Source organism: Chiloscyllium punctatum, chromosome 26 (genome assembly GCF_047496795.1).
Source record: "Chiloscyllium punctatum isolate Juve2018m chromosome 26, sChiPun1.3, whole genome shotgun sequence".
Lineage (NCBI taxonomy): Eukaryota > Metazoa > Chordata > Chondrichthyes > Orectolobiformes > Hemiscylliidae > Chiloscyllium > Chiloscyllium punctatum.
Genome location: NC_092764.1, coordinates 27,988,308 through 28,005,252, shown reverse-complemented (window position 1 = coordinate 28,005,252; position 16,945 = coordinate 27,988,308). Strand labels below are relative to the sequence as shown.

The window sequence follows — 16,945 nt, the reverse complement described above, 5'->3', positions numbered from 1 at the left end:
GAACAGAACCACAACAACGAGCACCCGAGCTACAAATCTTCTACCAAACTTTGAAAACTGCTTTACTCTTACATTTTTTGACCAAATTAACAATATTTACCTTTGAAATCTGATGAACTCAATTTGATATGATAAACATCACTTTCCTGTTACTTGTTTTTAGGCTACCTGTAATGTACTAAACACATCACACTGTAATGGATTTTATGTTGTTGTATTGTTGTCTTGGTACTATAGTTCCCAGCGCAGATGACAGAAACAGCAAATAAACGGGTGAGTTCACAAAGAAGATGGCTGGGATGATCCATTTTTATTTACTAGTTTGTTCTGCCCACTCGTCTCAATGAACTTGGCACACTCACAATGGGTTTGTGGCTAGCTACAGAAGAGTCATATGCAGGAAGCAGTGAGGCTATCACAGCTGTATAAAAAAGTGAATGTTGCAGAGATTCATTCAATATTTTATAAATAGCAAGAAAAAAATTCAGCAGTTCTCCAACTTAGCTACATATTGCATTACGCAGCTTGGGGGTCGATGCATTGGTTGATCTTTCTAGATGCTAATGCAGTGGTACAAGCATCCTGCATTATGTATGCCTTTAGGCTGTAAGGTAAATGTACTTCACGAAGAAATACATTAGCTTTAAGGTGCACTGCACTTGTATTTTAGAGGTAAAAACAGCAATAGTGTTTTCAAATTATTAATTATCAAAGCTAAAATGATTTGCTGAAGAATGAAAATCCCAATGTAAATCTCAAAATCACAACCATTAATCAATTAATACTCTTTCAACTAAGGAATCTTGTAAAAGCAGTACTCTCTTCATTTTCTTGTTGAATGATTTCTTTGTCTTTTTGTAGTGTTTATTTTTTGAATATTGATACTGAAACTGTCTGCAATGTACAATCAGAGTCACGAAGGAAGGAACAAAGCAGGGGAAAAAATGAGTTCCCAGAAGGTTTGTATTATTCTTATTAAAAAAACTGGAACATTCTAAACATGTCATATGTGGTTCAGGGATATCATTTGAGGCCTTGGAGAGCTCACATGCAGGCAAGTGGATTAAGTGTACTGCATACTTTCATTAAAAGGAGTTGCTGAAGACTTTTAGTAATGCCGGGAGCTCTGCAGCATAAGCAGGAAACAGTAACCATAACAACAACCATATTACAGGCTCTGAAAATCTGATTGCCAAATCATCAACTAAGCTGCTTTTTCTCTATCTGACAAATACAATGCTGTATTACATTGAATGCCTACATGTATTTTCTGAGTTAAGAGGTCACTTACAGTGTCTCAAAGTAGCAGGGCTTCCCCTTTACAAGCACAGAATTCTTTAATATATTTATTTCGCATTTTCCTTTCAGTTCAAAGTATATGTTACATATATGCAACACCTTTTAAATTCCCAAACTCACAAACTACCTACTGATCTAGTTGCCTTTAGAGGTACTGACAAGATTTATCATTATTTTGTCACTTTGCACTAGTTCTTAAAACTTCACCTCACAAGTCATCTGAGAATGTCACCATATGACTGTATACCTGAGCCTTTTGTTTACAAAACACACTCATTCTGTCTGAGACTCCTGCATTGTCATTCGCTAATTGACATTTCCATTGCTGCAAAAGCACTTCACTGATTATTCCACAGTAGCTGCACAAAGCCCAATTAGACTGTTTTAAGTAAATCACTTCACACCAGAATATGCAGACCAAATAGCCATATTTCCATATATACAGTTTACCATTTAGCTACAGCGTTATAAAAACAATTGTACTGAAGCTCTGTCTTACAGTGAGGTAACAAAATCAGTGACAATTAATAGAAGGTGATTAATATAAAATTTATACTTTCTCAATTAGACAAACAAATCTGTTAACATTTTATTACATTTTCCCTTTTATGAACAGAACTGACTCATGCAGGTATATGCAAGCCTGAAATATGGAATTTCCAACAATTCTCACTGCACTGAGTTACCCACTCTGCAGCTCTGACTTCTCTTTACAGCTAATACTCTTAAATCTCCTCATTGTTAATATGAAATTGATAAATAGGTTTAGACAATCACTGTGATCTGAAACTGTCTCTTTTGTTGCTGTTGATGACTGACTCCTGTACTTGGCTAATCAAATTAACGTTGAGGTGGAACTTCCTGCTCCAGCCAATTAAGCACAGACATTAGATAGCACTGGTAAGGGGCACCTTTCATCTGTCTTTCTACCCTGAATCTTCCTAATTCTTGAGTTGAAATACAGGTTAATGGAAAAATGCATGTCTGAAACATTAGATATTGCATAATGTGGGTGTTGCATTACTGCAAATGCTTTAGTTATTTCAGATAATGGGAACATCTCCTCACTTCTAAAGTGCAACACCAAAGACAGAAATGTATCTTATAGTTGAGATTTCTGTCTTTGCTATTAAAGCTTTATGTTTCAAAGATTTATTATTTCAACCTACTGCACTAAACAGACATATTAATATAACCTGAGTATTGATGCATATGTATGAGCCTCTGGGGAGGGGTGAGAGAGGTCGAGACAGTTTGAAGTTACACATTAATTTCGCGTATAATGGTTTAGACACTTACTGCCACAATGAGTTTTTCAACACAGTCAGGTGCCACACTGTGCAAGTGAGTCAGGTGTAACTGTAGGTGGATCTTGTTGTTCAACATGTCCTGACAGAGAGGGCAGCGCAGCATGGGCTGCACGGAATGTTGAGATAATACATGCATCCTGATGCGGTTTACGTCAGTATTGCTGTACTTGCAGTATGGACATTGGTACATCTGTGGGAAAAATTGGGGAAAAACATAACTCTTAAACATTCTGCAACACTATTACAAATAGTTGCACACAGTTTAGATGACTGGAGGTGTTTAAAATCTTGTCTTTGCCTCAAAATTCTCTTTTCCAACCACCCATAGTTCCCCCATTCCCTCCATATCCAAAAGATTCATCCAACACCCTAATGGGGAAAGATGCTCCTGCTCTGTTATGAATGCTGTTTGGATACAAGCTTCCAGGAAGAACATGAGAAAATTTTGGTCAAATCTTTCCAAATATCTTTTTTTTGCTGGGAGACATCTAGATTTGTCTGCACCTTCCTTCAGCATCAGGTATCACCATTGCAATTCCTGTGTCACCCACAGTATGTTTTTAAATTGTTTCTCAATTATGTCTTACTGTGTTTTCCTTTTCTTTCATTTTCTTTCCTCCATTCCTAAAGGCACTTGCTCATGTTGGACCACAGTTTCCCAGGGAAAAATATTCTTCCTGTAAATTTCTCAACTCTAAACCTGAATATTCAAATATACTTCTAGCTGATCTTCCACATTCTATACTCCATAAACCTAAAGTCATCAAAAGATCTTAAATTGCAATAAGGTCCTTTCACTCATCACCCATTGCTGGTGGACCCAAACAAGTTACTGCATAAGAAATACCCTGAGTTTAAGATCCTTATTCTTGTATTTAAATCTTTCCATGGCCTCTCCCTATTTCTTTAATCAACTTTAATAGTTGAACCCTCTGATATATTTGTGCTCCTCTGATTGTCGCCTTTTGAGCATCTCTTCTCCCTCATTTCTCTGCTCAGAAGCCAGTTTGTTTTTTGTCAATTATTCGTTAAACCACAGGTGAGTGCTGCTTTACTCCAAATAATATGAGGAAGCCATAACTATAATCCTAATTCATACAGTGATCAAAAATGTATTGAACTCAAGTCTTGAATATACCAACATTGCAACACCGATATCGTCTGGTGTAAACAGTTAAAGCCAGCTCGTCAACTCATGTTATCTCAGATTCCTTCCCAGAATTTTCCATATTTTTCTTTAAATCACTTTTAATTTTTAGTAAATGAGTTACGAGCAAATCTAGTGACCTGTTAAGTAGTAAAGGTGGAAAGTATCTTGCACAGAAAATTGAATAGTGAGGTTCTGCCATTGTTGATTCAGAGAGAAATTTTGACTAGACTTTTGTGGAACTCATTGCTGTCTTTCAAATAAGAGGAACCTCGATTATCCGAATATTGGATTATCTGGCAAGATCACAAGGTCCCGATGCTCAGCTAAACTATGTTATCTGGCATTCGATTATTCAGAATTTGATTAACTGAACGAAATACTGCACGCCCGTATCCATTGGGTAATCGAGGTTCCTCTGTAGTTCCCTGGGACTTCACAGATCCATCTTAAGCAAGAGGAGCAGTGATCTCATGTCCAACTACATGAATTAATTGCCCATAATGTGTTAAAAGGTATTTAAGATAATTCTAAGATGCAAATGCAGTGAATACACAGTAAAACCACAAAATATTGGCGATGTCTTTCAAGTTTATCAGCATCCAAAAGGGAAACAATAATTCAAATTTGCACACCACAAGCTACCATATATTCCCATCCCCCACCTAAATCACTATGAATATGATGAATGGTCTACATGTAAATACCAACCAATATCCCTTCCCTCTCAGTTGCCAATGGAGTCACTGCATGCTTCAATATCCTTCTTCCAGTTTTCAAATTTCTCAAATGTCCTTTTCAACAGAATGTTGAACGATCGCCTAAATCATTTATGAGTGCTAAAAAGATGTCATGGTCAACAGTGGATGGCATTCAGGCTCCTCAAGAAGTAGGTACTTTGCCAAGAATGTCACTGTGTGAAGAAGGAACTGAACTAAGATAATTGATGTTGGGGAATGGGGAGTTAAAATGCATCAGACAAGCACTGCATAATTGACAATGGCTGCAGTTGGAACTGGAAACATCAGGCGCTGAAGCTCCTTCTGAATGAAAGGTGTCTGAAATGTCACATTAAACGACAACATGTAATAATTGTATGGTAAAAATAAACTTGCACATGGACTTTTTATATAGAAATTAATGAAAATGTACTCAGGCTAGATAGTTTAATTATTTTGTGTTAACTTGAAGAATAATGATTTCAGAGTTATGAGTATCTTTGAGAAATACCTGCTCTGTGTTTGTTTCTTCCGCTGTCCGTGGCCTTTTCGAAGAAAGAGGCAACTCCATGCTTCCTGGTAGCGATGGTCGTTTTGCATTTGCTGAGTCCTGTTGTTCTTTGTCTCCTATAGGTACTGCAAACAAAGGGAATTTAAGCCATCCAATTTAATGATTACATAAGACCATATCAATCCCACCTATGTGGTGTCAGCATAGAAAAAATAATCTACCAGCTGTGAAATGTAGAGGATCCACATGGAGATACAATATAAAGTTTGGGTTTTCTCAAAACAAACCTAAACATTTCTTCACTGGATGTGCTGAGATCCTAACTAATTTTGATTGTCGGCCGATATCTTTCAAATTAGGGCCAATTTCTTGTAGTAGATACAGTTTAACCCATGAAATAACGTAATTAATAGCAAAAATGAGGTATTCTGCAGCAAGCACTATGCTCAAACTTCATAAGTAAAGCATTAATTGAATTTAACACTTGATTTATTTATAGATATCGCAATATGAAATTGTCAAAAACAGTACATAAGTGCACATATACACTCACATTCATTGAACTGAATTATGAGACCTGCAATTTCACACATTGAAGTCAATTTAGTTTTTATGATAAACATGCTGCCAAAGTACTCCTCTCTCCTTTGCAGAATATTGAATTAATCAGATGTAAGAGTTCATGATAAGTCCTAAACTCAACCTGGTTGATGATAATCCAGATAGTAGTAATGCAACACATTGCAATTGGAGACTTGTAATTAGTAGGGCCTTTGGAATAAAGTTTCTGGGCAAGAAACTAGGTTTCAGTTGGATTGTGATAAATGATCACCCCCTTGGGAATACATGGCACCTAGACTTTGTGTTGCCAGCTCAGCTAAATGGCTTCAGCAGCCCTGTGTGATCCATGGTACACACTCATCAGGTGGCCCAGCAGGGTGTGTTCCAGCTAGCCAAGACCTCGGAAAGGTAGCCTGCCTCCCTTAAAGATTCTTGCAACAGCTGCTACTATATCTCTCTGTGAAAGACGTGACTGGAAGGAAAAGTACAACAAACTGAGCAACAGGCAGAAAACACAATTTCTGGGCTTTCTTATAAAGCACTGGAGGGATTAGTGATGGAGCGGGACTGGAGGAAACAATCCATTGTTTCTCAAGGCAGCCAAGAGATACTCTAGATGCAGCAGGAAGAGAATAGGAGCAGGGAGCCAGGGGAATCTGTTCTTAGAGTTCACCTGCAGTGTCAGGTGGAAACACTGATCCCCAAGATCAGTGAAAGTGTTGGTATCTAAATCTCCTGTTCGCTGTTCCACCAACATATCACTCAGCTTAATGTACCTTATCCTCATCGTGACACTCATCAGTCATCAGGAAATGTTTACCATTCGGATATTTCATTTTCTCTTCATACGCATAACAATGCTGCCAGCTCAAGTTACTTCCACGTATCCCCAGTGATTCTCCTGTCTCGGGTATGTCACTCAAACACTTTGCAGGCCCATTCACTGACATCTTCCACCTCTCCTACAAGAAATGGAAGTCCATTACTACAGAGAGGAGATGATGCTTGTGACGTGGGGCCAGCTGTTACTTCTTCTTTACTCACCGATGTAATTTTGTTGCCTATCCCTAAGTGCCTTTGAGATGTTAAATCTGGCATTACTCAGAATGTTAAGAATAACAGTATCTTCATGCCTTATGCCACTGACAAGCCTTTTGCAAGCTACAGATTGTGAAACTGTGGACTTCCTGCTTCTTGTCTATCCCCATTTCACTCACCCCCAATGCTCCTCTTCAGATGGCCAAGAGGGCCAGCTACTGCAGTCTCACGGTGAAGATTGAGAACAATTATAGACCTCTGATGAAAAAGCACCACAACTTGATTTGATGATCATAACCATCAGCTCAGACAGTGACACCTGCAACTAGTATACAAGATCCCCTGGTGATGAATCATCAGGTGTAAATGAGCTGCAACAATGTGGTATTCTCAGAAGCTGGGCCCACAGAGCTCAGAGTCACTCGACACTGTCCTGTGAAGCTACCTCAATCACAATCAGCAGCTTTCCATCCACTCTGCAGTCACTTAGGGTAGGCAAGGGGCAGGCAAAGGCACTTTTAAGAAAGGTGCCAAAATTGTTGTATGCATTAGTGAAGGTATTATAAATGTATTCTTGTTGTTGCCATTTATTTCAATAAAATGCTGTCTGTGAGACTGAAAGATGGAGAATTGCAGGGCATGTGAAATGGAGATCACATGTCAGAGGAACAAAGTCTGAGTACATCTACTTATGGATAACCTGCCTGAAACTAGAATGCATACGTCCTTCTTCTTCCTCCTAAAACTGCCTGTGAAGGTGACAAAGCCTAATGCTCATGATAGGGGCCATGGAGGTCGCGTAAATGATTGGATGCTAACAGAATGATAGTCTAAGTAGTTAAGGAGCATCTCCCTCTAAATATGCGACTATTTACAATCTATATTAATGATTTGGATCAAGGGACGGAACACATGGTGGCAGCCTTTGCTGATCAGAATGAGACAGGTAGAAAAATACATGGTCAAGAGAGGTAAAGAGTTTACAAAGGATATAATGGGCTGCAGTAATAGACAAAAAATTGGCAAATGGCATTTAATGTAGGAAATATGAATTTGTGAACTAGCAGAAAGAATACAAAAGCAATATATGATTTAAACAGAGGAATACTGGAGGATTCACTCAGTCAGAGGGATCTGAATGCACTGTGCATGGATACAGCGTGCAGTAACAGCAAATGATCTGGAGGGCACATGAACTGTTGTTGTTAATTGCGAGGCCAGTGGGATATAAAAATGGGAAAGTTTTACTGCAGCTGCACAGGACCCTGGTGAGGTCACATCCAGAGTACTGCATACAGTTTTGGTGTCTTTATTTGCAAAAGAAGCAGTTCAAAGAAAGTTCACTCAGCACATTCCTGGAATGAAGAAATTATCTTATAAACAGAGATTGAGCCTACGTGCATTGGAGTTTAGAAGAATGAGAGGTGATCTTGTTGAACCATAAACGATCCTGAGGGACATTGATAGAGTGAATACTGGAAAGTTATTTCCCCTTGTGGGAGAGACTAGAACTAAGAGACATATTTTAAAATAAGATGTCTCCCATTTAAAATTGAGATTAGAGAATTGTCTCTTAAAGATCTTTTAGTCCTGCAATTCTTTTTCCTGGAAAACATCAGAGACTGTGCCATTGAACTTAATCAAGGCTGAAAAAGATAGATTTTGATAGACAAGGGAGTTAAGGGTTACAGGAGGCAGACTTAAGTAGAGTTGTTCTTATGTCAGAGCTGAAAATGTGTTGCTGGAAAAGCACAGCAGGTCAGGCAGCATCCAAGGAACAGGAGAATCAACGTTTCGGGCATAAGCCCTTCTTCTTCATTCCTGAAGAAGGGCTGATGCCCGAAACGTCGGTTCTCCTGTTCCTTGGATGCTGCCTGACCTGCTGCGCTTTTCCAGCAACACATTTTCAGCTCTGATCTCCAGCATCTGCAGTCCTCACTTTCTTCTTGTTCTTATGTCAGCCAGCCTCAACCTTATCAAATGGCAGTGCAGACTGCAAGGGCCACATAGCCGACTCCTGCTCAGAAGTCCGATGTCCCTTTGATTCACCCAGAGTCACTCACTTGCAGTCAATTGCACCATGCATCATTGAGAACTGCCAGCCAAACCGATCAATGTGCTCTCTCCTTCTGTTTCTCTCTGATCAGTGAGAAAATAATAATATCTGCCTTCCTCCCATACAGGACCCCTGTCATCACTGGACTGAGAAATGTCACCTGCTCTTGCCTGGAAGGATTCACTGCCACTGAAATGGAAAGTAATAGTTACTTTGACAATGATGTCAGAGTTGGAAACCGTGGCGTTGGGAAAAGCACAGCAGGTCAGGCAGTGCCCAAGGAGCAGGAGAGTCAATGTTTCGGGCATAAGAATATAGAGAGGGAAGGGAACTGAGAGATATATGGGGGCTGAGGGTGGGGTTGGGGGAAAGGTAGGTGAGATGGCAATAGGTGGATGCAGGTAGGACGATGTTGCAATAGGTTGGTGGGGGAGGATGGAAGGAATAGGTGGGAAGGCAGATGGACAGGTAGTCAGATCAAGAGGTCTGTGCCGACTTGGAGGGTTGGGTCTGTTGCCCAACCTGCTATGCTTTTCTGAATGCCATGCTTTTTGACTCTGACCCTCCTCTATCTGCAGTCCTCACTTTCTCCTATCTTGTCCAGATCCTGGTTTGAAGCTAGAATTCAGGGTTAGGAGGTAGCAAAGTTTAAGGAAGTGGTCCTTGAAGACCCTTGGAATGGTATGGTCTTCTTTTGAGTGTTCTCCTCATCTCTCTGCAATCTGTGCTCCTTTTCCAAATCAGGCTGCAGTCTGAGAAGAACTGCAGCAAACTCCATACAGATAGTTGCCCAAAGCTGGAATCGAAACTGGTACCCTGGTGCTGTGAGGCAGCAGTGCTAACTACTGAGCCACCATGTTGCTCCAATAATAGGACCCGAAAGACTTACTCTTATAAAGAACAACTAGTTATTGCAGGTCAAATGTACTCTTCCGATGGTCTATGGGTAAATGCCTCACTTGATGTGAAATTAACTTGTACATTATTACGACAAGTTTGAATCCTGGTCTCTGCTGAATTAGCTGGTTCAAGAAATAACAAGTGAAGCACTATACTTATCATTATTTGAATATGAAGAAAGGAAATAAAGCAAGGATTCTACTTTTTTTCCATTATCCAAAAGGAACTGTCCTCTTACAAGCATTGGGAATATCCACCTAATATTGTTTTCACTTAATTTTTAGTCAAGATCAGTTAGCTCAGCAGATTTGGAGATTTGAACCTGTTTCTGTTTGGTCTGTATACATTAAGCTGTGTCTCTCCAAAAGATCATCAAGCATGAGAGGTTCAGAAATACATTTCTAATTGCTGAAATTTCAATGCATTATTCCCTAAACTTTGTAGTGGAGACCCATCGATCAAATCTGTAAAGTTCTTTGAACGTTCTAATTTTGTGTATGTATTAGCTATATTTTTTCAGTCTATTGCTGAAGTTCAACGGCCTGAACACTACAAGTTTTTTCTAAAGAATATTTTATGTACAATTTTAGATGATAGCACTTAAATAATGGAAAATGAAAATCATACTTTTAGTTAAATATGCAAAATTACAGAATGTATCCCCTGCGACCAAATCTCTAATTCTTTTGAATATCAGCTTGTCACCATATAAGCCAACTAATAGATTTGCCCCCAAGTTTTACTGAGAGGTAATTCCGTGGAGATATGGTACTCAGAGAAGGCAATTTAAATTTTAATGTTACAAGAATGTTTTATGAAACCCTTTTGCTGCTCATAAAATGGGATTATTTGCTAACTTCAGCATTGGTTCATTTTATAATGAAAAGGCTATATCCTAGGGCTCAGCTAACTCTGTTCCACAGCTTGGAGGCAAAGGTTTCAGTGGGTGGCTGAAAGGAGGACAAATGAGTAAGATCATTTTTTTAGAAGTGAAACCAGTATTCTAATTGTATTTAAATAAATCTTAACGCCTTCTTTCACATAATTTCTTAATTACTTTTGACACATATCATTTCTGTTCACCTGAAGACTAATTTGAGAATAGGCCAGACTTTTGTAATATGCTAAATCTAACATCAAAACAATAACCTGTTTTGACTTATTGCATCTAAATAGTTGCCATCCCTACTGTTATAATTTTGCACAATTAAGTACAACTAAAATCAAGCAGAAGCTATTTTTATCAACATGGCAGTCATTCAACACATGTTCACCAGTATGCTTCTGTTCTGTATTAACTTCCTGTTGGGGATACATTAGCCAATCATCTATGACTCAAGTTTGGGCTTTGATAATGAGGACTGGCAAGCTATCCAAAAGCAAGGTATGTACAGTAAGGGAGTTGTACAGAGTGGAATGCCTTAATAGGCTTTCTGCTCTGAGCCCTATCAGCAGATCCAAATGTTGGATGTGATCAGATACCTCTGCTGAGACTGGAGAATGAAATGAGGGCACTTGTGGCTTCTATTGTACAACTATTCACCAGATAAACTTACTGATCCAGCTGGAGACAACATACAACAATGTCAAAGAACATTGTGTGTTGAGATGAAAAATTCCTATAAAGTAGTTATGGGCCTTACTCTGTTTATCACTGCAAGTCATATTCTGGCTCAAGGAATGTCCTTAAACAACTTTAATGGAAGAGAACAAGCTTGTATGGGTGTATGCCATATATTGAGGTCATAGTTGAATTATTATTTCCCAAAACCAGAGTTCTTCTAAAGAATTACAGCTATCTTATTTAATAATTACAGGTTAAAATTCCGTCCAAAATGTGATTATTTAAGAGCCAAACATACAGTAGTTCTCATGTAGACACTGTGATTTACCACGGCTATTGACATAAAAAAAGTTATTTATTACTCTTCCAACAAAATCGAAACCATGAAAAACATAAACAAGCAGTTTTTGATAAATACATTTTTGAATGGTATCCAAAAATAGTATTATGGTGGGTAAAAGTAGTTTATGTAAAGTATTTTTAGAAATGCTGCATGTAAATAGACCATATACAAAGTTCCAACATCTGCACTGTTTGGCTTTTTACACCATGTGCAAGTTTATGTTTCACTGAGTAGAGCATATGGATAAGTTTAGTTAATATAATTTAGGAGTGAAGATTGTCTTTCACATTTATTATTAAAACTTTTAATGTTTTTGACAGCGCCATTAGACTAACATTCCTTACACTAAGCCTAGATTCAATTGCTGATGATCTCATTCTAGTTACCAAACTGCATAAATCAATAAAAAAGTTTCATTATCAAATGGGAAAATTTGAATTCAGAAGCGTACACTTTAAATCCTTAGAGATTTTTGTTCAAAAACCAAATGGCAATTTCTACACCAAAACCAACAAGTCTATTTTGAAAGAGATAAATATCTGATGAATTAGAAGTTCATCTATTAAGTTTGATTAATAATTAATAACTGCTTGATAAATTAAGTAATACAATTCAATGCTAGCTGTAGTCACATGTAGTAAACACAAGTACGCTTACGAAAGGAAACGAATGAAAGAAGTTTAGTTTTTAAGGTACTAGCTCAGATTATTCAAATAAGTACTGGAAAACTCAAACTTTTACAGTAAACCTGATGGCATTCTGCTAAGGAGTTAAAATCAGGATTTAAGCAGGCCTTATTATAAGTACTTACAAGAGAAAATAATTTGCAAAGTGTTGTTACGGATTCAGGATAAAATCTCAACCAACAAAGAAAATACATTAAAAATAGCACTAGCAGAGAACGCATCAAGATTGGTGGTCCCAGAAATGTAAAAAAAAAGGCAACTTTTCCAGTAGCTTCTAACTTATGTTGATTCCAAACAATGATTTATATTTCCAGTCATATGTTAATCTGCTTCTGTCCCTTCTGTTGCTTTGACCACTGCAGAGATTTATTGGGCAGCCTTACCCCTGCTGCTATATGGCCAGGTCAGCTGTACAGTAAAAGTCACACCAACTAATAGATCGCTTTGACCTTAGTTTAGTATGCTTTATTGGCTCTTTTCATGTCCAGGAGCCCCTATGACAGCATAAAAACACTTACATCAGGCCTTTTAAAGCAGAAATTCTGCTCCTCAACTTTCCCTTAGGAAAAAGAAACTGACCAAACATTCAGATATAATGAAATTCTTAATTGTTTTATTCTGAACAAATAAAGCATAGACAGGTACATAACATAATTGCTTCCCTCAACCCCTGCACACATTCCCTTCCCTCCCCTCCAGCCCACTCTGGCTGGATTTCAGAAATTAATCTCTGACACTTAACTGTCATCTATACAATTGGTCCATGTTGCTTCATACTTTCACACTGGCATAATTCAGACTCAGCAACTTTGATGTTAAGTAAATATAAAATAATTAGAGGTATATTATATGGTGATGTCTGTGGCACATGTTAACATATTTCTTTGTCCCAATTAGCAGATTGTAAATGGCATCTTTAACACCCTGTCTTACAGCAACACAGCCCACACAATGCAAATGGAAAGAAATTGGCAGTTGTCCAAGATTGCCAAAGGCATCATCAACAAATTACAGGTCCAAAAAGCTCTGTTATATGATAAGTGTGAGGGTGCAATGCAAACACAGCTGCTTTATATTGTGCAACAGGCACACTAGACCAGTCAGTATATGGATTACTGGAAAACAAACAAAAAGAAGTCCACTTAACTTGATAAAATAAAAACTTGGTCTATTTCTACGTTACATTTACACATTTTGCATCCAAAAATTTAGCTATAAAATGGAAATGCACTACACAGTAAAAACAGAACACATTGTTTATCTCCTTCTGGGCTGGTCAAATCAGAACCAGCAGGAAGATCAACAGCTCTTATAGTAGCTTTGTATTACTGTGATTGGAGCAGTTGAATTCTTAGAAATAAGAATAATAAAGTGAGCACAAATACGTAAGACTCTTCGATGATATGTTTTGTGTGAATCTATGGCTTCTGAATTGGTTAAATTGTTAGCAAAGTGGGTTACTGTATACTGCGAATGGCTACCAGCCTGAGCTTCTGGAGCCATATTCTTTGTGAGGAAAAAGCCTAGACTGGAAGACATTCATTGAAATCTACAAGAGCCATGCATTCAGTGATAGGCTCTCACAAAACATGGCTCAGATCACATAAAGCAGTGGTGTGTAATAACATCTTTGGACAGGTCGATGAGAAAATAGCTATCCTGAGGAACTTTGTGGCTCTTATGGTGCAGTGGTAGTGTCCCTGTCTCTCAGTCATGAGTCTCAAAACGAAATCATACCTGTTCAAGGGGTGTGTAATAACATCTCTGAACAGGCTGATTAGAAAAATACATATTCTGAGCAATTTGGGGGCACTTGCTGGCTTGACACTCACCGGCACTGTCCACAACTTGGATTCAAGTCCCATCGGCTCCAGAGGTGTGTAATAACATCTCTGAACTGGCTGATTAAAAAATATCTAGAGAGCTGGTGCAGACATGATGCTGTGACCATTGCTGTGGAGTTCTTATGATGCAGTAGTAGTGTCCCTTCCTCTGAACTAAGAGTCTTGGGTTTGAATTCCACCTTCTCCAGAGGTGTGTCATAATATACGTGGACAGGTTGATTAAAAATACCTACCCTGAGGATCTCCTGTAGAGGTGCCATGTGATGACTAAGCTCAGGCATAACATTCTCTCTGCATCTGGTGTCTTCAGCCCTGTTAGAATTTCATACTTTTCAATCTGATTCATTCTCGTCTTTCTAAGCACTAGTGAATACAATTGAACCAATCTCTACTCAAATGATAGTCCTGCCATCCCATTTATTCCACCTCTCTGTTTCCTATCTGTTATGCCAATTCTCACTCCTTACCAATTTATATTACCCCTATCCAATGTATTTTAACTTTGCCCACAAATCTCTTGAGGGACCTTGTCAAATGCCATCTGAAAATCCAAATACACACATCCACTGGTTTTTCCTTGTCTAGTCTACTACTTACATTCTCAAAAGCTCCAGTAGATATGTTAAACATGACTTACCTTTCATAAACCCATACTAATTTTGTCTAATTCTGTTAATGCTTTCCAAATGATCTCTAATCCAGTCCTTTATAATAGACTTTGGCATTTTCACTACATTTCATGTGTGTGTGTTGGGGGGGGGTGCTAACTGGCCTGTCATTCTGTTTTTTACTCTCTCTCCCTTTTTAAAATTTTAAATAGTGGGGTTACATTCGCCACCCTCCAATCTGTAGGAACTGCTTTAGAGCCTACACAACTTTCAAAGATGATCACCAATGCACCCAACATTTCCTGGATGACTTGTTCTAGTACTGGGGTATAGATTATCAGTCCCTGGTGATTTGTCAGACTTTAAACACATTAACTTCCCAGCATCATTTTCCTCCTAATACTAATTTCCTTCAATTCTGCCCTGTCACTAGAACTTTGGTTGTGACACCCTTGACAGCAGTAATATTGAAGAGTTGTGCTCCAGAATCAGCTGGAGATAGAACTAAAGTATTTGTGAAGATAGAACTAAAATATGCATTCAATTAATGTGCCATTTATTTGTTCCCCATTCTAATTTCTCAGGCATTTGACTTTTATAAATGTTTGATCGGACTTATCATAATCATAGTCGTTCTGGACAATGCTCTCTCTCTTAAACAGCTTAGTTACATTAACCGACATGTTTGGACATGCTAGAACATGCTTTTGGGCAGGTGGGACTTGAACCGTATGGTTCAGAAGCTCGGGACAATGCTGCGATGCTACAAGACCCCTTCTAAGTCAGTCAATGGACATATTCACAAGTGGCTGCCGATATACCTTTAACAAGAGAACAATAAATTTTATTTGACAAATAAAAATTCAGAAACAAAATACTACACTGTACAAGAACTATTGTGAATGAACTCATTACAAATTTCAGAAAGGAAGATTCAACACTTTTACCCCAACAACAACCTTACAGACATTCAGACCTCAGTGAATCAACACTACTGTCTCCACACTAAAGCTCCTTGTTCAATTGGTATGGCTGTAATCAGGCTTTTTTTTTCAGACAATTTATGCTTTAATCATCACTAATTTCTTTAGTTAATGCATCTTCCTGAGACCCTTACTGAAGCTGTCAATTCAGCTCGGTTCTTTAAATCCATGTCTTGCCCTCAGTCCCTCTCAATCTCCCTGGGTTTGAAACTTTAATCAACAAATACCTAGGAATTATCTCATTTGAGCTTTTGACAAACTCAATTCACCCTTAACTATTTAGTTACATATAGTGGGTGAGCTGTCAATTCAACATCAGGCACACCCTCCATATGATAGGCATGAACCTGGGGTGGGTGGGAAGCTAGTGTGTTGGGTGCACAATCTATTTTATGTGTTGTCCCCAGTCAAAACCTCCTGACTGGGCCACTTAATATCCAAAGTAGTGAAGAGGTGAAACCAAAAGGTGGTGAGGGATTCAGAAAGAAGAAACCAGACTTGAGTGGTACTTCAATTCCACCAATAACTAACGATAACTCACTGTAACTACACTGATTTTTAACACTGATAATATTACAGGTAACAAACAGATTTTCTTTTATTTCACATATTAATACAGGAAGCTGAAAAAGTTGTATAAAATAATGGAATAGGTGTACTAATCATTTATTTCATTTAGATGGACTAGGGCCGACCAGTAAAATACTTCAATTCAATATACTTGAATTATACAACAGCAGGAATAGGCTGAATGTTCAGTGGCTCCACTTTTCAAGGATGTGTTGAACTGTGTGCTGTCAACATGAGTCGTGTGAGAGAGAGCAGGCCCTGTCTGTACCTAGGGCAGAGATTGCATTTTATAAACAAATTAGTGATTTCACAGCTAATGTAATGTACGGCCCAAGTGAACCCCTAGGCTGTTTCTGAGATACTTGCAAGTGTCAGAATGCACAATAATTTTCATCCCTTTCTGAACTTGGTTTCTTTCTCTTCCAAGTTGACAGTTGGTAGATATGAAGTGCCTTGTCATGTTGCTCCCGGCATCATAATTGTGGGTTAGTGCTCAATGATCAAGCTGGTCTTTTCCTGCTCAGCAATTAGGCATGTTTACAATTCACTTTGGGTAATTTGCCAGAGTCAGGTTGGGTTGAGGTTGTTGCTGGGAGATTGGCCACATTAAAGCCATAGCCATATTCTATACCAGATCAGCAGACTGACTTGGCTCCTCAATATTTGGCTCAAGTTATTTTTTACATGTTCCTTCTTACATGTTTAATTTTAAATTTGGACCCCAGAAAATATTAATTGGAACACAAGTTGTTTGCATTCCACTGTCTTTACTTTTATACCATGTATAAGTTACTTTAATTGCTAGT

The 16,945-nt window shown here is 38.3% G+C and overlaps 1 protein-coding gene across 5 annotated transcripts in view; it reads right to left on the bottom strand.

The window, feature by feature from the left end:
- The window catches only part of zfhx3b (zinc finger homeobox 3b), a 505,913-nt gene that overhangs the window by 29,840 nt on the left and 459,128 nt on the right, over positions 1–16,945 (bottom strand). For all 5 annotated transcript variants that reach the window (XM_072595978.1, XM_072595979.1, XM_072595977.1 and 2 more), the window contains 2 exons: positions 4,987–5,111; positions 2,599–2,799 (listed from right to left, as the gene is read on the bottom strand). In XM_072595978.1, the coding sequence (XP_072452079.1) occupies positions 2,599–2,799; positions 4,987–5,111 (326 nt within the window). The remainder of the gene's footprint in view (positions 1–2,598; positions 2,800–4,986; positions 5,112–16,945) is intronic.